We start from the raw sequence: 23955 nt of genomic DNA on the forward strand, positions 1-23955 counted from the left end.
TCAATCCCCTCAGCTCTGCGGCTTGATATCCTGCCCGACCCACTCAAGCCTTGCCACTATTCTACATCTGCTGCCTGACCCCTTCGGGCATTTGGGTTTGTGACATCTATTTAGCCAACAATTCTCTACCTGGCTGGTTGGGATTTACTCTTATATAGTTATCCAGGTGTTAACATCATATTGAAAACCAGAGTTTAAGATCATCAGAAAAATAAAAGAGAGAAAAATAATAGAATGTAAAAAAAATCTAAAGGTCAATTTTTCAAAATTAAATAAGGATGAAATAAAATATATGGAAAACAGCCACGAGGGGAGGTAACCAGGATGTCAACTTAGATTGTTGTCACACAGCCTGATGCTATCCAATATGGTGTCCCAGAAGCCAGTGCTTTTTGCTGGATTGTTTCATGCACAGTTTGTTCTCACTGGGAGTAAATTACACAAAATTCAATGTCTACTAATGGAATCACATACACTGTGTTTAAGAACGCTCTCTACTTTTTGATAGAGTTGCTAAGGATGAAGTTACTGTATAAAGAATCTCAGATTTATACTTTTCAGGGAGAAGATTCAATTTCAAGTGTTGGAAAATTGAATCACCCAGACTGGATGATCCAGCTGGAACTGATTTAATTCTTTTTATTTTCAGTGTTTGGGGTCTTTCATTTTATTAAAGAGTTCTTTAATAAAATTTCTTTCTACTTAACTGATAAGCATAATTTTTTATTGTCTACTATATGTCCTAAAATGAGTGGGATGTCTAAGGAAATGGAATAGTAAAAGATGTCAGTCAACTAGGAAAATGATTATCCTTTATCTATGAAAATAAGGATTTTATTTCTTTAGAAATAAAAATAGAATTGAAAGTCCTAATTCGCGCTGATTAAATATATTAGTAGTGTCCATTTCTAAGGCTTATCTCATAGTGATAAGTGTTTACTAATTAAGAAATGTTCTGTGGCTGGAAACCAATCTAAAGAGCACTTAATTGATTTTGTATGCGATCTTTATGAAGAACCACCAGCAGCAAGAAAACGCTGCAGTTTAACAACTCTGTGCTTGTGGTGTGCCCATTATAGCATGCTGAAACAGATTTCTACTCTTAGCCTTTCATTTGATATCAAATTGGATGGGCTTTCTAGAAATGCTATTCTTTCAGTGAAAACAATATCAAGTATACATGCTCTGTTTTATGGTATCACCAGAGTAAGCTTTTCCATGCTCCCTTCAATAAAATATGGAAGGATAGTTAAGGGGCATATGACCCTCCCCATCCTGAACAAACCAACAACAACAACAACAACAACAACAAAAGACTTGTCTCAAATAGGTATTTAAATAATTCAAATTCTTGGTTTATAAATTTAATGTCTGATATGCTGCAACAGAAAAAAATTTCTACATCAATGATTTCAAAAGAGTGTAATCCTCATAAAACTTTATTTTATCGGAGTTGCAGCATTCTTATCTTGGGAGGAAAGGATTCGTTTATGAAAAATTAGACAGCGGAACGGCTTTAAAGTTTTTATTGCTGTCATTTTGTTTATCTAGCCAGAGTTAATAGCTCAATGCCAGAATTAGGGTCCAAAATTAATGGCATCTCAGTCAGAATGCTGTGGAAATCAAACTTAGAAGAGGAAAATAAAATGACTAAGAAATGCTCTTCGAAATCCACCGAGTACCTCGATTTTAATATCGTCAAAGCCTTAACACAATGCCAACACAACTAATTTGCATCTGGATCAAGAGACTTTTGGCAAAGGGCAGTATTTTGGGATGAACTTTGATAAGTAACAGTGTATTCACCACGATGTTATGAAATGGTGGAGAAGTGTCCAAATGTTGATCAAGATCAAATAAGCAAAGATGTCCAGAAAACCTAACTACCTAATCCTTCTAGTCATCTCACAATCCTTTTTTATTTTTTCTTATTCACAAAACGTCTATAAACAGACAATGTCTGTACTCGGGCTCTTTCAAAGTAAATCGGCAGCTGTCAAATTAATTTTGTTAGCTATTAAAGTAAGTGAAAAGTTTTGCCACTTAATAGGGGGTTTTGCCTGCGGACTGAGGAAACCAGAGTTTTTGCGGCTTTCTAATGGCTCTGGGAGTAGCAAAGTTCCTAAGGATTCTTGGGGACGTTTCCATTCATTTCTCGGACGAGGTAACTGACCCAGCCGGAGGCTCCAGAATAGCCGCCATGTGGGGACTTCCGAGATCCCGGACCCCAGACAGCAAGACAGCAGATGCTAAAGCTCTCTGGTCCCTTGAACCTTGAGCGCTGACTCGTTAGGTCCCCAAAGCCGGGTCCCTCTCCTTTCCCATCAGGGAAAAAGTAGGGGTACGTGGCAGGTGTGTACTTGGGGGATGTATTAAGTGGGGCGCTGGGGACGGGACAGGGTTCGGAGACGGAGAGCTGTCTGGGGTCACCGTGCTCAGCTTCCCCGGGCGAAACCTCGGAGCCGGGAGGCGAGCTGGGGAGCCCAGCCGCGGGCGCCTTAGGCTCTGGGGGTGCAGGAGCTGACGGCGAAGGGGGTGCCTGGCTGGGGCTGCCGGGTGTGGCGCTGCGGGGGGCGGCAGCGTATAGCCTCACCCGGAGAGGAAACGGGTTGGCCTGGGGGCGCCACGCAGCCCTGCCTGACCGGGGTCGGGACGGGCGGGGCCCTGAGGGGAGGCTCCGGGAGGGGACGCGCTTACCTGGAGGTAGGGCCGCCCGTGGGCCACCCCGCCCACGACGATGTCGGCCGCAGCCATGGCCCCGGTGGGCGAGAAGCCGAAGCCCACGTAGCCGGCCGTGTGCACCTCGAGGCGGAAGGCGAGCCGGCCGCCCCGCGGGCCCCAGCTCAGCCAGTACTTGCCCTCCGAGTCCAGGAGGGTGCGGTGGGGGAAAGGTTGCCCCGAGCCCCCCTCCGCCGCTCTGGGGAGCAGCCCCCAGAGCAGGAGCAGCTGCCAGCCGCACATCCTCGGGTGCGTCCTGCCCGCCGGCACCTGGGCTCCCGCCGACTGGAGCGCTGAGGGCGCACGCGGAGCCGCGGCCGCAAGCGGGAGGCCTGGGACCGCCCCCCGGCCCGCCCGCCAGGAGGGGCTGGACCCGCTCTCCCTCCCGCCCCGAGAGACCCGCCAGCGGTGCGGCCCGTGTCCCGCTAACTCCAGCCGCGCGTCCCGCCCTTCCCGCCCATCCACCTGCCGCCACGAGTCCCCGACTAGATCCCCGAGGTTGGTTTCAGTGGGAAGCGAAGTGAGGGGCGTCTGGAAAGGAGAGGGGGGAGGAGGCAGAAGCCCAGGAAAGGGGGGTGGGGCAGAGGAAAAAGGAGGATGGAGAGTGTTAATGCTGGGAGAGTGTGGCCACGTCTTGGGGAACAGGGAGTGGTGATCCCAGGGAAAAGAGTGAGAAATTGATGAGAGGGCAAGTTTAGCCTAGACGAGGAGGGGAGGACCTGAGTAATCAAAAGGGATAATCTTGGGTTTCCTGGAGGGCAAGTGGAAGTCTCGTCCAGCGTAACTGTTGAACATCTCAGTATCCATTGCCGTTGATTTTCTGGAAACCATTGTACCCAGCGATGCCCCTACCCCGCGAGGGACTCGGTTCTCCTCCTTCAGTGAACCTCTCTCACCCTTTCACCTTGCGGGACCTCAGGTCTGGGGAGGTCAGTTTCCTGACCCTGACCGCAGGAGTCAGCGCCCCATGCTTGCCTCCTTCCGCCTAGTTTTTGTTTGGTCTGGTTTTGAAGGGATAAATTCTGCCAAGCTACTCTGCCATCAACAGAGTAGGTCAGGGTCGAAGCATCTTTGGGGAGTTAGATTTTAATTTGAAATTCTCTTTTCCTGTTATTTCAAGTTCTGGCCATAGTCATGTTTATCAAAAAGTGCTTTTGCCTCTACCTTTGACCACATCACTTCTGCCTTCAGAATGTGGCAACTGCAAATTACCTGCTTTATTTACTTATTTATTTATATTCCACCATGTTTCAACAAAAACAAAGTTCTAAGGTGGCTTACAAGATACAAATAATACAAAATAGAAAAATAAGAGAGCATAGCAGATGAAAAAATACTGGTAAGAAGAATACTACTAATCTGTACTATTTACTTGATTTGGAAGCTCCACACAAGCTGCTTATTATTTATTCTCTCTTCAAGTCATGTTCCAGCCTGTTTTTCCTTGCCCCTGTTTTCTCTTCCCTTTCCTTTTCCCATAACTTTTCCAAAGTTACCAGTATGCATCAAAACTGTGCTCTCCCAAAAGCCAGGCATATTTGACTGTTTGGAAGGCAATCTTACAGTGGACCTCATTACCAGGGAGTTGCCTGAGAAGGGACTCATCCCAAGGAGAGAGGGGACCGAGGTCTACAGGTTTAGCCAACGACAGTAGACCAGCATCAGAAAAGAGTGACGTTGAAACCCTGGGACAAGGCAAGAAATAAAAGAGCCTGTGAAGCTTTAAAAGAACTGAGGCATTGAGAGTATGAACTCCCGCAGCCACGGGCCCCCGGGGGCAGAAGTCAAGGGCAGCGGCATCAACCGGAACCAGCTGAGAGCTGCAACCTCAGAACTGAGTTTCTACAAGTGCAGGAGCATGGCTCCTGCTGTTGCTTGAGCCATGAAGACAAGAGGACTATAAAGAGGAACAAAATGGTGGACACAGAGGCCAAAAGCTGTGGGTCTCAGCACCATGTGAAGCACACTCCCCACATTGCACAGGGATTTCAGGGAAGTTAAAGCACTCCAGACTGATCAAAGACAAACTTCCTGTTTTGTGACCCTACTTTTATTCCTAGCATAAATGAGCCTGATTCCAGCTGCTTCCTGGAGTTCATTAAATAAACCCCAAATTCACATCTAGAATCTGACCCCTGTTTACTGTTCTAGCTTTACCTTCCATCGCTCTCATGTCACTCACCCATTTCCCACTGGACACATGAAAACTGCCTCTGGAATCCTCAAAAGAGAGCCCTGCGGTTTCCCATCACTGTGCCTTTTCAGGTTGCTCGCACTCTGCCACTTTTGCCCTTTCTCCCTGCCATCTCACTCCCATACTTCAGTCAGATTGCACTGACCCCTCCACAGCGGTACTGATGCCCATAGAATGTTCTGTCATCAGATCTCACGATGACATCCCTAACATTTCAGTGTCTGCTATATGCTCGTTTCCTCCAGTAGCCTCTTTAGGTCAAGAACAGCTTCTGATTCCTTGTTCTTACCTCATTGCCTAGAATATGGACCAGCATGTAACAGATTCTTAATAAATATTTGTAGCAAGAATGAATAGATGAATTTCCGGATCCTCCTGGTAGAATCCTGTTAACAAAGTTGAACTGTGGAGGGAAAACTTGGCCCTCAGGTGTAACTGAATGTTCTGCTCTGCCCTGGTATTGAAGCAAAAATAGAAAAGAAGACCACACATGAATACACAAAAGAGAAAGTCTTAAATGGTTTTCATTCTTTAATTAAGTAAGATTGTTGAGTGTGACATTATTGCCTTTTGCTTGTCTCTAACTGGCATTGCATCAAAAACCCCTGAGTGCTCAAACTATTAAAACTAATATGATTGCCTTGAGATTAGGTCAACAAACAGAACATCATTAGCATAATTCACCCTCAAGAGACTCATTCTGCCTTCGCTTGAATTACCCCAGCAAATGAAGACAAAAGAGACAATTTTATCTAAGTGTGCTTCACAAGCTGCCTGCGTTCCTTACATCGAAACCATCTCCCCACTCAACTGCGTAAAGGTCTCCGTTTCCCAATATGGAAATTAATTACTGTACAACCATTTGTCTTAAATCTGTAAATAAAGCAGGAAGAAAGCATATGCCCATTTAAAAACTCAGGATATATGGCCAAGAGGAGAATGAAATCAGTGGCAAGGGGTTTCAAATTTATCTTTTTAACTATTGTTTTGTAAAAAAAAAAGTGATACTTGCTCCTTATTTAAAGAAAAAGGTCAGGAAGTGCAGAAAAATATGAATCAGAAAGTAAACTAAAAAAAAAAAAAAATCACCTGAAATTCCACCATCCAAAAATAACCCTTGTATGCATTCCAAGGACATCATTCCAGAACCTAGTGCCATTAAAACCTTGAAGGATGTGTCTGTTGAACTAGGACTTGCAAAGAGACAGGTGAATTAATTTTGTAAAACTCCACCGGAAATAACAGAGTGACTCTCAACATGTCAGTTACCATCCCAATTTTTAGGTTTCTTCTCTACACATACATCTAAAAAAGAAACAGAATGGACAAAACTAGAGATTCAGTGAGGTCTTACTTCAGTTCAGAACATTCAACCAAATTAGTCATTCTTAACATGAATCATTTTCTCACACTTTTCAATCAGGAGTTTTAAATGTAATGTTTATTTTGAATCCTCACCCATTCTGATACACAGCTTGCCATCAGCCAGCGTGACTGTAGCCCATGCTGGGCTGCCTTACCTTGGAACCGTCGCTGCTATGGAAGGTTTATTTATATTTCCAAATTTGTCAACGGCAAGGGGGGAGGAGGATGGAAAAAAGAAAGCCCAAGAAATTGTAGCAAACCAATGCAAAGTCCTTGGTATGAACTAGGATTGTCCGAAATGGGTTATTTCTTACTTAAATATAGGAGTATCATAATTTTCTGTCTACTTGTACCTAAGGTGCAACAATAAAACTAAATGTTTACAAAGTTCCTGTCTTCTAGGGAGCTCAAAGAAAAATATTTATATAAGTGAGCTCAGCAGTTTTCCAGCATTAAAATAGGGAAACTGAAGCATTTTCTCATTTTTGTCTATTAACTAAGCCTCTTGTGTGGATAGGCTTAGTTAACAGACGAAAGTTGGTCACTGGTTCAAGTTAATACTGTGAGTCAGTGGCAGAAAAGCCAAAAATAGAACTTTGGTTTCTTTCTTTCTTTTTTTTTTTTTTAACCTACATACTTTCCCTAGCTCTCACCTCATATCCAATAAAAAAAAAAAAAGAATAATAATTTTTAAAGCCACTAGGTCATCATCATGAAACTTTCAGCTGAGCTGATATTTTTCATAGGAGCAAGATGCCATGATCCACCATTATTAGCCCAACATTAAATTTCTTATTTTAATAATGGATGATACTAATGCTGACAAGGGTGTGGATGAAGGAGGGGCCGCAGTGCTTTTACTTTAATTATCAATAAACAAAAATGAGTTTAACTGAGTTCTTGAGGTTACTTTGAATATAAGTGCCAGTTAGTATGGAAAATCACTTTTAGGCTCTTCCATATGAAGCTAACAATAAGGAAACCACTGCCTCTGTGTAAAACCTGCATGCTGGTATTATCTATAAACTGTGCACTGAAGTAAAACTGTTTCAACTAAAAAAAGTACTAAAAAATACTCCTAGAAGAAAAAAATAATAATACTCTTTTTTTTTTTTTTACCACTATTGACCATTGTTAGAATTTCCCTTTACAGGTAACCATGCTGTGTATCAATAACGTGGTAGGGAAGAAATGGATTTATACCAATACCCAGCCTATATAATTGTAAAGCCATGTGTAAAAGTGATCTGGGTATTGCTGAGAGGAATAGAGCCCAGAACTGTGCTCTTCATCAGAGTGATCTTTAGATTAAGAAAAATAACCATGTCCTCACATTTCAGTAAATTTCATTTCTATGGAAATGAAGCAACTGAAGTGGTCAGTGATTACAGGAAATGAAGGATGAGAAAACATTCTGAGTTAGTCCTAGGAAGGTCAGCCTTGGAGGGAAATTTAGGGACCCTCCAGTCCATACTCTCATCTTGCAGGTGAAGCAAGTTAAGTCCTAGAGAGAAGTGAACTGTTCAAGGTTATAATTTTTAAATAGATACAAGCAGGAAGGGTGGTCGCCTGACACAATGAACAACAATGTTTGGCTCTTTTTCACATCCTCCTCTTTACAGGTATCTTTTGGATGTCTCATGTTCACCATTGGCATTGGTGAACTTGGCATTTCAAGTTTTAACTTCTATAGGCATATTGAGAGAAAGAGTAGAGAGAAAGAAGGCATTGTGAATACAGTAATATTCTCTCTAAATATTACCCTTCTGTATATGCAGTAGATTTGGCATTTAAATACTTGTGCTTCCATGTCCTTATGCTTCTGTGGCCATCAATTTAAAGAAAAGTCTAAGTGCTTAGTCGAAATGAGCAACCAGCATCTATTCCAAACTGAATATGCATTTAGCTCCACACTGAGGATGATGAGATGATTCAATACTACTTGGTTCCAAAATTCCATATGTGGTTTTGGAAAAATTTAAAGAAATCTGTACTATAACAAAAAAACATAAAGACTAGAAATCTAAATATAAAAATGTAATTATTCAAAAACAATGGAAGTCACTATAGTTGTTACTAAGTAAATAGATGATGAAAAGAGGTCCTGTTAAACAAAAAACTGGAATACTTAGCAATTACCTTTCCATATGGAAACTGGTAAAAAAAAAACTATAAGACATAGTCTGGGAATGAGTGTTAAACAAGGTTTTGAAGCTTCTAAACAATACTTGGATAAAAAAGAGAAATATGTGTGTTTATTTCCTATGCTGCAGGATTTTATTTCCTTTCATTCCTGAGTCTCAAATTTTTGGAACTTTCCCCATTTAGAGATCTAAATTAGACAATAAAGAAATTTAAGATTAATTAACTTAGAAATGAAAGATTAATTGATTTAGCCTTATTAAATGCAATTTGGTCTTCAAAAGGCATCTCTTTTTTATTTTTTTAAGATAATTTACAGAAGTGTGTACATTTTAAACCAAATAATCAGGTTGATGATCACTGCTATAATTGGCCAGATAATTGCTGTCACCTCACTAACAGCAGAGTTTGCCCAAACAAAGTCTATAAAAACCTCGGGCCATTACAAAATTAGCCTTAGGAGTAAACTATTGATGATAATGAGAACATAGGAGCATGACCAGAGGGTAACTTCTAGGGAGTCCTATGCTTGAGGAGAATTTCACTGTATTCATAATGCCTTCTTCCCTCTCTACTCTTCTTCTTCCAATGTGATTATGGAAGTTATTATTTGGTAAAAGTAATTCCAACAGTGAGCTTGAGACATCAAAAGAATAAAGAATAACTGTTAAGATGAGAATATGGACAGAGCCAGGTATTGTCAGCCTTAGGAGTAAAATCATTAATAATGATAATGATCATCACAATAATACTAATACATTTATTAAGTGCTGTAGGCAATGTTATATGAAGTGTCCAATTTAATCCTTACAGTAACTTTATGAAGTCAGTGGTGTTTTCTCCTTATTTGTGGGAAACTGAGTGGAAAAAATGCTTTTTGATTTATATAAAAGCAAACACAACAAGATCTTCTCTATACTGTAGAGGGAGACATTTCTTGTAATATTAAATATGTATTAATAACCATAAACTGTTACACATCTTAGAAACTTTTCCACATCTCTTATCAAACAACTCTATTGGTAGTATTTCCATTGAATATAAATAAAATAAACAAAAACCCAGGGAAAACCAATTTGCTACAAACGTTTGGAGCTTTTCTTATTTTGTTGTTTTTGTTTACTTTGCTTTTTTTTAAACTGAAGTATAGTCAGTTTATAATGTGTCAATTTCTGGTATATAGCATAATAGTTCAGTCAGTCATACATATACATATATGTATTTGTTTTCATATTCTTTTTCATTATAGGTTACCACAAGATATTGAATATAGTTCCCTGTGCTATACAGTAGAAACTTGTTTATCTTGGAGCTTTTCTTGACACAAGTTTCTAAAACTGTATGTAGTTACTGAGTTCCTAGAAGAGTGGCTATACACTGATTATATGCCAATGGAATATATAAAATATGCATAAAAAATTAATGCTAGAAAGTTATGGAGAGGGTGAAAAGGGAAAGTGAGTTTGAGTGAAATTGAAGAAAGTGAATCATCTTTTTTTCATTGTATTTCTCTTTTATTCTCTCTCCTCTCTCTCCATACATATACACACAACTTAAAGAAACAATTATTCATTTCAGACAGAATAGCAATTATTCAATCTATTTTTCTCCTCTTTTCAGATGTTAGGAAAAGGAGAACTAAACATGCTGAAAATTTAAGCTTCAAAGCAATATAAAATGAGAGTTGGTGTCTTGTAAGGAAGAACTTCGAAAAAAAAAAGAGTAACCTAGCTCTCTTTCTCGAGTCTATAATCAGTGCTTAGAATTCACAGCAGCAAAAAGTTATAGAGAAAATTGCCATGATCACATTTTTTTCAAATTGTAGGTTTATTTTTTGACTTCTAGGGACATTAGAGAGTGAAGGCATTTAGGTAATTCAGACCATGACTACAAGCATTAACCAGTTAGTGGGTACAAAATAGTTTGCAAATCTAATTTTAAAAAGAAAACTTACTTTCTTTAAAAAAAAAAACTGGCAAATAATGTTATATTATTGCTATATATACTGCAGGATCGTTAAGTCAGAAAAAAATCTAAGGGAATTTTAAAAATCATGATTTGGGATATAAGCTGGAGAAATTAAAGTATCATTTCTGTATCTCCAATATTGTTAAAACGCTTTTTTGACTAGCATAACCAATGTTTTGATTTGAAAATATTTTTACAAATCTACCTTTGTGAGGTAGGTTTATCCAGGTAAATAGTTAGTAAACCTAAATATTCCAGGAAAGGGAATGACCTGACCTGTGGGATCAGTTTGACCTGCTCCGCATGAAGAGGAAGCCAGGTATGAGACAGAAAAGACCATCTCTTGCTCTGTCCTTCCTTTCTCTTTAAAAGTGATGTTTTCATTCAATTTTTCAGAAATTCCTGTATCAATATATTTAATATGTTTCCCAAGGAAATATAAGTACTACCAAGTGAAGAGCATTAATTTTAATTCTTTGATTCACTGTGATCAAGAGCAAACACCACATGATAAAACGTACGTTGGGGGTGGCAAAGTTAGGCAAACTGGTGAACTATAGGGTAGTCATTTCTTAAAACATGTTTATTTTCAATTCTGAATTACCTAATGAAGCAATTAAGCCCTTTTATATGAGGAAATTACCTGAAAATTGTGTCTAAGGTAATGTGAATGCTGTATAATTCTTTGGTGGCCAAGAATGAAAAAAAAAGAACTAGAAAAGGCAACAAACTGAATCCCATTAAATGAGTCAGAAGAGTGAGAGGTGTGTAAAGATAAAAAGGACAAGAGTCACGGACATACCAGAGTCCTGCCAATGTCAATCACAAGGCCTCAGTCCACATTGTCTCTATCTCCATTGGATCCTCTATCTCAAGGTAACTCCATCGATTACGGCCAGCGGCTAGTTTGTGGTATTTCACAACAGAGCTTCTAAACCCGGAGATCAGAAGCTTGAGATGTTTCAAAAGAAAACAGAAACTTAATTAGATTATCCAAGACAGTTCTGCCCAATTAACAGGGAAATTGATGAGAGGAAAGACAGGTGGTGCAGAGAGATGACAGTAGGGTTAGAGGTATCTAAGATTCCGTTTGAAACAGGAAGTTACAGATTAAAATAAAAATGTAAGGGATATATGAGATATGAAGACAGATTCATGAGGAATCTTCTATGCAGTTTTGTTTAGAAGAAAGGGCCTCCAACTTTAGGAGAAACTTTAGGTGTCGAGCACCAGAACTTGAAAATCAGAAAGTTTAAGAAAATTGTGGTTTTTATAGAAAGAACATTTTAAAATTAAGAAATGCTACTCAAATATTTAATAGAAAGAAGTGTTCATAGAATACATTCTCTAACGGAGAACTTTGTTTGCCTTATTCAGCCTTTTGTGAATAGCTACCAGAATTTACAAGCATCTGTATTTTTACCAATGATTAAAAATTATCAGAGCAGCTGATGTTCTTGAGAACTTCTAAACAAACAAACATAAAAAAAAAAAAAATTTCACATGTCCTGTGAAGCAAAACCTTTCTAAGAAATCATCATGGCTACACAATCCTATAAAAGAATACTTCATTAATTTGTTGGGATTCATTATTTTAAATATTTTTTATTTGAAATATGTGAGTTTTTCATTTAGATTGCATTCTAAGAGATTATTTTATTCATTTATTCACAAATACTTTTGAGAAGTGATTGTGTGCCTATACTTTTAGATGCTGGAGATATATTGCTGAACAAGACTGATTGAAAAAAAAAAATCTGTCCCCTCATGGAGCTTGTATTTTAATGATTTAAGTAACTCAGGAAGCATTAGAAGAAGAATCAAATTACTGATAGTCAAAAACCTGACAACTTTTTTTCCTCTTTTGGAGTGGATACAAAATACATTTTTCTTTAATATAAAACCATTTTTGAAATATTGTCACTTTCTAATTTTGAGCTCCATCAAAAGAAAGAACAAAATAAGGGCCTCCATTCTCCTGAGTAAATAGTGTTGCAATGTTTTGCTCCATGTGGTAAGAATTATCTGAACATGGAGAGTAACTAAAACAAAGCAAAAATTTGGGGGAAGAGTATTTATATGAGACAACTGCATCAAGATACTCTTAGTGGAGCCAAGACACAAAGTTTCAACCACCATAAAGAAATAACGTGTCCAGGCTCTTAAAGAAACAAACAGAGAAGTGCCGAGCAGGGCTAGAATATCATGAGGATGAAATGCCAGTGCATTCCGGTGTGTGATACCCCAAAGCAGAGCTGTTTAAACTAATCAAATTAATTCATTAGGAAGCAAATTCAGCCAACCAAATGAATGTTTAGGTATGACATTTTGACTCATTAGCTGTGTAATGTAAATATTTTTGTCTCCTCCTGTCTTATATTTACTCAAATCGCTTAATACACAATCACTCTTTAAGTCCCACTGTTCCAGCATCACTTCCAAAGTCTTATGTCCTCTGCATCCTGCCACACAGTTAAAATACATCTCCAATTTCATCATATATTTTATAACCACATGTTTAGGAACGTCTACATGTTGTGGGATAGCTGTATTTGCCTAGAAGACATAACATCTCTCTAATATCTGTTTAATCCACTTTTGCAAGAGTTAAAACTCATTTACCGAGTCTACATTTGAAAACAGAATACAATTTTTAGGAACACAGTAGAAATGGAAAACTTTTATCTGATGTGCATATTTCCTTTAGCCAGGTTTAGAAGCTTCTGAATACCCTGAAAAATATGATGAAATAATCTCTTTATTCCCCTACAATCCTAGTCTACTCAGCAAATTGAAGTGGTTGCTTTAAAGCAAATGCAAATTTTAATTCACTATGTCAGTGCTTTCAAGTACAGGCACACTTGGCTTTCCAGGATTTAGAAGATTACATTGGAAGCATTTTCAAATGGCATGTACTTCAAATGTATGGTACTGAATTAAAGAAACCCAGCTTGTGATGATAGTGATGAAAATGACTAATTATTGTCATTTATGATTCTTTCTTACTCTGTCCATCTTCCTTCTCCTCATCTTTTATCTCTTTCTCTCCCTTCCTTTCTTCCTACCTTGTTTAATTTCTACAGGCAGATTACACCTGTAAGTAACAAAGTATGGGTTCAATTTTTTAGAAAAAGAAGAGCATGGACTTTGGAGCAGGGGACTACCTGGAGCTGAATCTCAGCCCTGCCACTTGCCAGCTGTGCAACCTTAAGGAAGTTAATTAACCTCTCTGTGCCTCATTTTTTACCCCTTATAAAATGTGGGTAAAATTAATAGTTATCTCATAGGATCATTAGGATTAAATGAGGTCATACTTATAAAGTCCTTAAAGTCTGGCACTAGGAAGTGATATTTAAGTCCATAATAAATAAAATAAATAAACAAGTCTAAAGGCAAAACTGTTCTTCACTTAGAAATAATTTTTCTCTAGAACAAAACTATGGAAAGTTAGGCCACCTAGTTTTTGTTTACCTCCCACACCGCGCCAACCTTGCACAACAAAAATATGTTCTAGTTCAAGAAATGGAAATTGATCCCTTCTTATCCATTTAATTCACATTGATAAGTAAAAATTCCGGAAGTTATTGTTTCCATTCCGTTGGTCATTAATGTAAGGCAGGATTCCTCATGAAATTAGATGACGTTGGAGAAGTCGAGTGGAAAGGGAGAAAAGTTCAGCAGAAGTGACTGAAAGTGAAATATAGGAAAGCAGAGGAAAACGTTTAAAAACCCTATAATTAAAAGCATGCAAAGAGTCCTGCTGACCTCGGCTGACTCCAATAACATGGTTACAAGAGAGGTGGTCTCCTTTTAACTGTAAATACAGAGGTGAAGCTCTCCAGGGCAAATAACATCAAAGGCAAAGGGAAAGAAATGGTGTGACGGGGCCCCACCCAACCTCCCCGGATGGGCTGGGTTTGACATCATTTTCCAGCAGACTAACCAAACCAGCAGCTTTCACCCTCAGTGCAAATTTCCACCAGCTCTGGCAGGTGAGCATGCACGTGGGGTTACAGGCGCTTACTCTTGGAAATCAAGGAGCACACTGAACTTAGAGACAGAGCTTTCATTCCCTTGTCTCTTGAGGTGACTGCTTGGGACCCCTGAGTCTGACTTGGATGAATAAAGCCCCACTGAGGCGGGCAGACGCCCCCTGAGGCTTTGACATTGCTCACAAAGCACTCGCTTTCTCTGAGCTGCATCATGTTGCCCTTTGACCTAATGGAAAGATCTAGTTCCTGAATGTTTCTGAGATGGCTATTCATTTGTAGGAAAATACAAATCTATGGGCCTATGAAATCATTCTGAACTAGTCATTCATTCTGGAAATTTACAATGTGAATTTTGGGGGTTATCTTTGTTTGCTCCTGAATTCCCAATTTACTAAAATATTATTCAATCTCTATGCGGAAAAAAAAAAAGAGTAAAATGTGTAGCAATAAAGAATTCCAAGAAGTACTTTTTAATTTACATTTAGCAAGAAAGGGATAGCAATTTTCTTTGAGATCAGGAGAAATGTAATTTACCTGTGTGATAGAGAAAGGGGTTCCATAGGGCTCTGCTGACAATACTGGGTCTGTCATTCTTGGAATAAATACCCTTACCTGTAATCAACCACCAGAGCACAAAATTTTTTAATTAATTTAAATTACGAAAATTTTCTGGCATAAAAAGATGAATGATATAACATACTTCTAAGTAAAAATGGTCAACTCAACACGTGATTTGCCTGGCCTCCCTGACCTGAAATGCATTACCATGATTTTTTGAAGCCCTAAACCCACAAAGAAAAAGAGAATGTAAAGGGAGAAAAGAGCAGCAGATTTAGGGAAACCATAAAGGATATGGATCAATGGTAACCAATTTAGCAAATCTGAGGAAACTAAATCCTTACCTGGCAATAGAGAAAGTCCAGGGGAAAGGGGATTTAAATCCCAGAATCTCCAAATGACCAAGCACTGTGGATTCCTTATACCCTTGCAAGTAAAGGTGGTGGGGGTGGGAAGGACGGTGAAAATAGGAAGATTTTTTGGAAACTTAGGAAGCAGGTAACCAAATCCCCTCTATTCCATTCATCTGGGCCAATGACCCTCATCTGTTCCAGCCCTAAACTTAGTTTATTCTCCAGCAAGGATAACAGAGCAACTTTAATTGGGGAAGGAATGGAGGGGATCCAGACAGCACTGAGGGCAAGAGTCCCGGAAGGGTAGAAGGGAACTAAGAGAAGTACAGAATGTCAGATTACAGTTCTTTCTCCACTAGCTTCTAGAACCCTGAGAGCTGACTTAAACTCAACAGACAGACAGAAGATCATTCACCAGAGAATTTAGTCAGCCTAAAGATGTTGACGTTGGATACTTCCCAATAAAATTGCCAAGTCAGATCACCCAACAGCTTACATGTCTCACTAGACCCTAGAACTTCCCATTCAATTTCCCAAGTTTCAGTATGAGTGACTGCGAAAGATCACAAGGTGTTAGAGGAAATCCTCTACTGTTCTGAATGAAAGTGGGGGGGGGGGAGAAAAAGAAAACAAATCATCAAAAAATGCAACTTGAGGAAATGGAAACTATTCTGAGGAAACAAATACAAAAAAAATCTATCACTAACATTCTCAGAGAGCTATGAAGTAATATAGCATCTGTGAAATACTGGCAGGATGCCATAAGAAAGATACAGATAATAAAAGGAATCTGAGAGATTAAAAATAAAATATCATAAATGAAAAAGATGGCTTAGAAGAAAAATGTTGGAAAAAACACACAAGACAGCAAAGAAAAAAAAAAGAAAAAGAGATGAAAATAAGATGCAAAATAGCTATTTTAATAACACCAAACAGTAAAGAAGCTTCTATTCAAATAGCAGAAGTTCCAGAAAAAGAAAGCAGAGTAATTTGACGAGGTAGGGGGTGACAATCAAATAATTCAAGAAAATCTCCCAGAACTGTAGAAATGTATTCACTGGGCCCAGGATGAGAATAAAATTATACCAAAGATCATCATCATGAAATCACTAAAACATGGGATGAGAAAATCTGAAAATTGCCAAAGAAGGGAAAAATTGTATAAAAAAAAGTGAGAATTGGGTTGGCTCAAACTTCCTAATTGCTCACTGGCAGCCTGAAGTCATTAGAGCAAAGCCATTGAATTTCTTAAGGAAAGTTATTTCCAACCTAAAAAATTTAGACCCAGCCAAATGACCAATTAAGGATGAGGCGACCAATAAGAATTTCCAGACTTGCAAAATCTCAGAAACTTATCACCTATGCATCCTTTCTCAAAAGTATTCTGGAAGGAATAAAGCAAGAAAGAGGATAATTGTGGAGCCATGAATCAGTGTCTCAGACATGGGAGAGACAAAGGGAGAGCCCCCCACACCAAGAGTTGGATGGAGACCCACAGGTGATGACTCTGGCTTGGAAATGAATCAGACCACACTGGCGCAGAGCAGAAGGCTCCAGCAGAATTTCCAGAACTCTGAAATTGACAGTGTACCTGATGTGTTTGAAGCATTGAGAGATTTATACTTCTGGGAGAGTTTAAGGATAGATATGTGCCAAATTCATAGAAAATAAACAAACAACACCCATAGGGCAAAAATTGAGAATTTTAGCTTTTACACTTAGGTCTATAATAGATTTAAATTAATGTTTGTGTATAGTGTGAGATAAAGATGTAAATTCCTCTCTTTGCATGTAGATATTCAATTGACCCAGCATTATTTTTTGAAAGACCTATCCTTTCTCCCCAAGGAATTGCTTTGGGACTATTGTTGAAAATCAATTCACCATAAATGGAAAGGTTTATTTTAGGACTCTTAATTATGTTTCATTGGTCTATAGGCCTTATTCTTATGCCAGACCTATGTTGTCTTGATTCCTATAATTTTATACTACCTTTTGAAATCAGGAATACTAAGTTGTCCAACTTTTTTCTTCTTTTTCAAAATTGTTCTAGCTATTCTGGTCTTTTGCTTTTCTATGTGTATTTTAGGATCTGTTTATCAGTTTTTGTAATTCTTCTCCTAGGGATCATTGGGAGGGAATCTTAATATTGAGTCTTTCAATCTATAAACATCAAATGTCTTTCCATCTATTTAGATATTATGTAGATTTTTTTCAGCCAAGTTTTACAGTTTTTCTTGTGCCTATCTTGTACTTCTTTTGTTGTATTTATTCTTTTTTAATGAAATTGTGAGTGAAATTGTTTTCTTAATTTTATTGTCAGATTGTTGGTAGTATATAGAAATAAAATTGATTTTTAATATTGATCTTGTGTTCAGCCTTTCTGAACTAGTTTATTCTAATGAAATCCTTGAGTTTTCTGAACACAGGATCATGTCATCTGAATAAGTACAATTTTACTTCTTTCTTTTCAAACCGGATGCCTTTTATTTCTTGCTAGAATCTCCAATGAAATGTTGAATAGAAGTAATAATAGTGGGTATCCTTGCTTTGTTCCTGATCTTAGGGAAAAAAATTCAGTCTTTAATCATTAAATATAATGTTAGCTACAGGTTTTTCACAGATGTCTTTGACCAACTTGAGGAAGTTTCCTTCTATTTCTAATCTGTTGAGATTTTTTTTAATCATAAATGGTATTGATTTTACCAAATATTTTTTCTGTATCTATTGAAATAATCATATGTTGTTTTGTCTAGCTTTATGGTTGCTTTTTAGAGAGAGGATTTTTTAACTCCTCATCCTGACATGCTACAAGTAGGAAGTCCCAACAAGACTGTAATTTTGATCATGATATTATTTATTCCTAGTTTGTGGTTGTTATTCTGATTTTCAGATCTGACTGATTGTTTCTGTGTGTTTACAATTTATTTTACTATTTAATTAGACTTTTATTTTCATAATCCTTTAATCTGAAATCCTGGGTGTTTAATTCTGTAGTTTAGTGATTCTTTCAACTCTCTTTCCTAATTCTTTTTTCCCTTGTGTGCTGTATAATTTTGTAATATATACTCATATTCATTAAGCATATACTACATGATAAGCATGAAAGCCATGGTTTGAAGATTTCTTTCTCCAGAGAGGATTTATAATTGATTATATCAGACACTTCAAGGCTATCAACTCAGGACCACCTTCTGTGAATTTTTTTCATTTAGGACTTTTGGTTCCAAGAAGTGTAAACCCAAGCCTGAAGCCAGGGAGGGTCCAACGGTTACAAATTCTTAAGAGTTTTTTTTCCACCAGAACTCAGGCCAATTGAGATGACACATTATTTTCCTTTCTTGGCAGGCAGATTTTCTAGTCCCCCTTTTGCTAAGGGTGTACCACTTTCAGGGCTCCAGTTACACGATTAGTTTTTCTTTACAAATTCCCATTTTTCTGGGTCTAAGACTTAGTTATTAATAACTGCTGTGCTTAGAAGATTATGCCTCAGACCCAGGAAGATGGAGACTGACAAACCCCTTAGGGGTAACTGTTAATTCAGTGCTTCTTAGCACTAGGGTTTTTAGCTTCTTCTGCCTGCTTTTCCTTATTTCTTGAGTGTACCCTTGTGTATATGCAGTGGTGCTGTATCCAGTTTCCAAGATGACCTTCAATGATCTTTGCTTCTTCGTATAGTTCCCTCCTACTTTGAATCATGATTGACCCATGCTCCCTTTAGGATAATGTGGAAATGACAATGTGTGTCTTCCAAAGATAAGTCATAAAAACATTGCAGCTTCCATCCTGGCCTCTCTCATGGATTGGTTGCTCTAGGGGAAACCAGTGTAATTTTGCAGAGACTTTCAGTCAGACTGTAGAGAGACCTCATGGGGATGAACTGAGGCTTCCCACCAACAAACAGCATCCACTGTCCGACCATGTGAGGGAGCCACCTTGGAAGCTGATCCCACCTAGGCTGCTTCCAAATTCTTGATCTAAAAAGTGTGACAGATAATGAGTATTTACTGTTGTTTCAAGCCATTAAGTAATTTGTTACACAGCTATAGAAATCCAGTATTATATTACATCAAGCATTTAAAGATATTTCTAAAGGGAGTGTTCACATTTTTCAGTCCATTATATGCCCAGAAACAGAGTATTGGCCATAAAATAAACATAAAAATACCCTCTTGTCTCAAGGTTTTTTCACTTGCTCATCCCTTCCCTGGTCATCTGACCTAAAATTTCATCCCTGCATACCTTCTATCCTCCTTCCCTGCTTTTCCCCCCTCTTTAGCATGTATCACTATTGAACATACTACTAATTTTATTTATTTATTTCAATTGTCTATATTCCAAGTGGCCAAGATGATGATGATTACTATAAACAATTATATGCCAATAAAATGGAAAATCTAGAAGAAATGGATAAATTCCAAGAAACATACAATTATCCTAAGACTGAATCAGAAAGAAATAGAAAATGTGAACAGACTAATTACTAGTAAGGAAATTTAATCAGTAATTTTTTAAAAACTCCCCTAAAACAAAAATGTAGGACCAGACAGCTTCACAGGTGACTTCTACCAAATATTTAAAAAAAGAGTTAACAACTCTTCCCAAACTATTCCAAAAAAAAAAAAAAAAAAAAATTGAAGAGGAAAGAATGCTTTTGAACTCATTCTATGAGGCCAGCATTACCCTAATACCAAACTAGACAAAGATATCACAAAAAAAGAAAAGTATAGGTCAATATCACTGATAAACATAGGTGCAAAAATCCTCAATAAAATATTAGCAAACCAAATTTAACAATACATTAAAAGGATAATACACTATGGTCAAGTGGAATTTATCCCAGGGATGCAAGGATGGTTCAATATCTATAAATCGATTAATGTGATAAACCACATTAACAAACTGAAGAATAAAAACTATATAATCATCTCAATAAATGCAGAAAAAGCTTTTGATAAAATTCAACATCCTTTTATGATTAAAAAAAACTACACAAAGTGGATATAGAGGGAACATACCTTAATATAATAAAGGCCATATATGTCAAGCCCACAGCTAACATTATTCTTTAATATCAAGAATAAGACAACAATGCCCACTCTTGCCACAGCAATCAGATAAGAAAATGAAATCCAAATTGGAAAGGACAAAGTACAACTGTCACTGTTTGCAGATGACAAGATATTATATACAGAAAATACTAAAGACACCACCAAAAAACTATTAGAACTTATCAAGGAATTCAGTGAAGTGGCAGGATACAAAATTAATAGGTATGCTATCAATGAACTATCAGAAAGAGAAATTAAGAAAACAATCCATTTATGATTGCTTCAAGAAGAATAAAATGCCTAGGAATAAACTTAACCAAGGAGGTAAAAAATCTGTACCTATAAAACTATATGCCATTTATGAAAGAAATTGAAGATGACACAAACAAATGAGAAGACATACTGTGCCCATCGATAGGAAGAATTAATATTGTTAAAACAACCATACTACTCAAGGAAATCTATAGATTCAATGCAATTTCCATCAAAATATCAATGAGATTTTTTGAAGAATTAGAAAAATATTCTAAAATTTCTATGGAAACACAAAAGACCTTGAATAGCCAAAACAATCTTGAGAAAGAATAAAGCTGCAGGTTTCACATTCCCTGATTCCAAACTCTACTACAAAGCTATAGTGATTAAAGCACTGGCAAAAAACAGACACATAGATCAAAATACAGAGCCTAGAAATAAACTCATGCTTATATGATCTATTAATCTATGGCAAACGAAGCAAGAATATACAGTGGGGAAAAGACAGCCTCTTCAATAAATGTTGTTGAGAAAACTGGATAGCTACATACAAAAGAATCAAACTGGACTACTTTCTCACACCACATACAAAAATAAACTCAAAATGGATTAAAGACTTAAATGTAAAACCTGAAATCATAAAACTCCTAGAAGAAAACATAGTCAGTGTGGTCTTTGACATTGGTCTTAGCATTATTTTTTTGGATATGTCTCCTCAGGGAAGGGAAACAATATTAAAAAATAAACAAATGGAACTACATCAAAAATAAAAAGCTTTACAGAGTAAAGGAAACTGTCAACAAAACAAAAAGGCCATATACTGAATGGGAGAAGATATTTGCAAACAACATATCTGATAAGGAGTTAATATCCAAAATATACCAAAAAACCCATACAACCCAACATAAAAACAAAAATAAAAAACAAACCACCTGATTATAAAATGGACAAAGAGTCTGAATAGATATATTTCCAAAGAATGACCAACATACACATGGAAAGATGCTTAATATCACTAATCATCAGGGAAATGCAAATCCACAATAAGATATCACCTCATACCTGTCAGAATGGCTATTATCCAAAAAAAAAAAAAAAAAATGTTGGCAAGGATGTGGAGAAAAGGGAATGCACTGTTGGCAGGAATGTAAATTGGTATAACCATGATGGAAAACATGGAGGTTCCTCAAAAATATCAAAAATAGAACTATCGTACAATCCAGTAATCCCACTTTTGGATATTTTTCCAAAGAAAACAAAAATACTCATTTGTAAAGATGTATGTCCACTGCATCATTGTTCAGAATACCCAAGATATGGAAGCAACCTGTGTCCACTGATAAGTGAATGGATAAAGAAGTAGTGATAGATATAGATATAGATACAGATATATAGTGGAATATTACTTGACCATAAAAAAGAATGAAACATTGCTATCTGCAACAACATGCATGGACCTAGAGGGTATTATGTTAAGTGAAATAAGTCAGACATAGAAAGACAAATACTGTATAAGTTCATTTACACATAGACTCTAAAAAAACAAAACACATGAACAAACATAACAAAATGGAGACAGACTCATAGATACAGAGAACAAACAGGTGGTTGCCAGAGGGCAGAGGATTGGAGGAATGAGTGAAGTAGGTGAGAGAGATTAAGAGGTACAAACTTCCAGTTACAAAATAAATGAATCACAGGAATGAAATGTACAGCATGGAGAATACAGTCAACAATATTGTAGTAACTTTGTATGGTGGCAGACGGTAACTAGACTTATTGTGGTGATTACTTTGTAATGTATATAAATATTGAATGACTATGTTATGCTCCTGAAACTAACATAGTGTTGTAGGTCAGTTATACTTCAATAAAAAAAAATTGTTTATATTCCAACTAGAACATACTCTATTAAAAGCAAGGATTTTTGTTCTGACTAGTCCACAGTTGTGTCCTGTGACCCAATAACAGCTCCTGGCAAACAGTAAGTGTCCAAAAAATATTTGTAGAATTAGTAAAGGAGTAGATAAAATTTTAGCCTGAGCTTCAGCCACATTATCTTGATAAAACCTTCCTCTGTTTTACTCTGCTCTCTCTCCAAAGCTTTCATAATCCCCAACAGTAGTATGAAGTTCCAGTTCTCCAGATTTGGAGATGCAGTGGGCCATGCTCTCCCTCCCATTCATTTCTATTCTTTTTAACATCTACAGCATTCCTCTAGCTCTTCACCATTAAAATTTTTGGCTAGTTAAAATCCTTGAGTTTCCTGTTTTTCTAGAAATGGTTTGTTTTGGCTCAAGTTTGATATCACTTATCTAATTCTTAAATCTTACTTTGATAAAACAAGCCCTCCATATTGGAAGTAACACTTTCAGATCTCTGAGATGGGAAAAGCTGTGTAAATTCAAACCTACACCCATTTATCTGATCTCAGCATTCCCTCCATTACTGCACCTAATTTTTAAACTTAGGCATTGTGAACCCCGTTCTTCATAACATTCAATTTTCAAAACCAGACTCCTACAAATAGTAACATCAGAAAACCCCAAAATGAAAACAGAATACAAAGGCTTTTAAAACTTATTCCTCTTTGCATAATTAGTCAAAATGGTCTTTTAATGTTACTTTAAGTTCCACAAAAATATTATGTTTATTTGGTTATTCTTCACTAAAAGAAAACAAAACAACAACAACAAAAAACATTGTGTTTGTTATTATAAGTATTAGGGAAGAATGCTCATTTCCAAAAATTAAGAATGTGACCTAATTAGACTTATTCCTTGCTTTCCTCTTACAGATTTTTGTTGTGCCAGAGAACACCAGTCAAAGCATGTGCATTTATTGTATTAAAAAGAACATAAGGAACAGTTGGTTTTTAACTTAAGCAATATTGTCCTTAGAAATGCCACCAGGAAATATTTACCTCACTAGACTATAGAGAAGAAGCTTATTTCTGTCCCTAGAACATATGGATGTTTTAAATATGTCATGAGACTGTTATTTGGCTGACTAAAGTCATATCTCCACATGGCAAATGAACCAAGCCAATTACACTAGAAAATGCTTGTTGGTTTTAGATTAATTCAGCTGTCGGTGTGGTGGAGTGATACAACAGAACCAAATATCCCATGGAATCAACACTATTCCTACCGAAATAGAGTAAGTTTTAGATCTCAAGGGATTTTTTTTCATAATAATAGAGAAAATTTAAAAAGAAAATATGGTCCAGTTGCCCACAGAGGATGCTATTAATGAGGATACTACTGTTATTGTCAATTTCAGTGGAACATTTAATACGATTCATAATTACATATAAAACATCTAAAATTCTCCTTTCCTTGAGATAGTCATATGTTGTT

The 23955-nt window shown here is 37.2% G+C and overlaps 2 protein-coding genes across 4 annotated transcripts in view; both read right to left on the reverse strand.

Annotated features, from left to right (window-relative positions):
* MOXD1 (monooxygenase DBH like 1) overlaps positions 1 to 3043 on the reverse strand; it is an 84452-nt gene extending 81409 nt beyond the window's left edge. For both annotated transcript variants that reach the window (XM_032484936.1, XM_032484935.1), the window contains exon 1: positions 2698 to 3043. In XM_032484936.1, the coding sequence (XP_032340827.1) occupies positions 2698 to 2961 (264 nt within the window). In that variant the 5' untranslated portion in view covers positions 2962 to 3043. The remainder of the gene's footprint in view (positions 1 to 2697) is intronic.
* An 8151-nt stretch (positions 3044 to 11194) lies between these two features.
* STX7 (syntaxin 7) overlaps positions 11195 to 23955 on the reverse strand; it is a 72524-nt gene continuing 59763 nt past the window's right edge. For both annotated transcript variants that reach the window (XM_032484937.1, XM_032484938.1), the window contains exons 10-11: positions 14914 to 14991; positions 11195 to 11338 (exon numbers count right to left, since the gene is read on the reverse strand). In XM_032484937.1, coding sequence (XP_032340828.1) covers positions 11210 to 11338; positions 14914 to 14991 — 207 coding nt within the window. In that variant the 3' untranslated portion in view covers positions 11195 to 11209. The remainder of the gene's footprint in view (positions 11339 to 14913; positions 14992 to 23955) is intronic.

This window comes from Camelus ferus, chromosome 8 (genome assembly GCF_009834535.1).
Source record: "Camelus ferus isolate YT-003-E chromosome 8, BCGSAC_Cfer_1.0, whole genome shotgun sequence".
NCBI lineage: Eukaryota > Metazoa > Chordata > Mammalia > Artiodactyla > Camelidae > Camelus > Camelus ferus.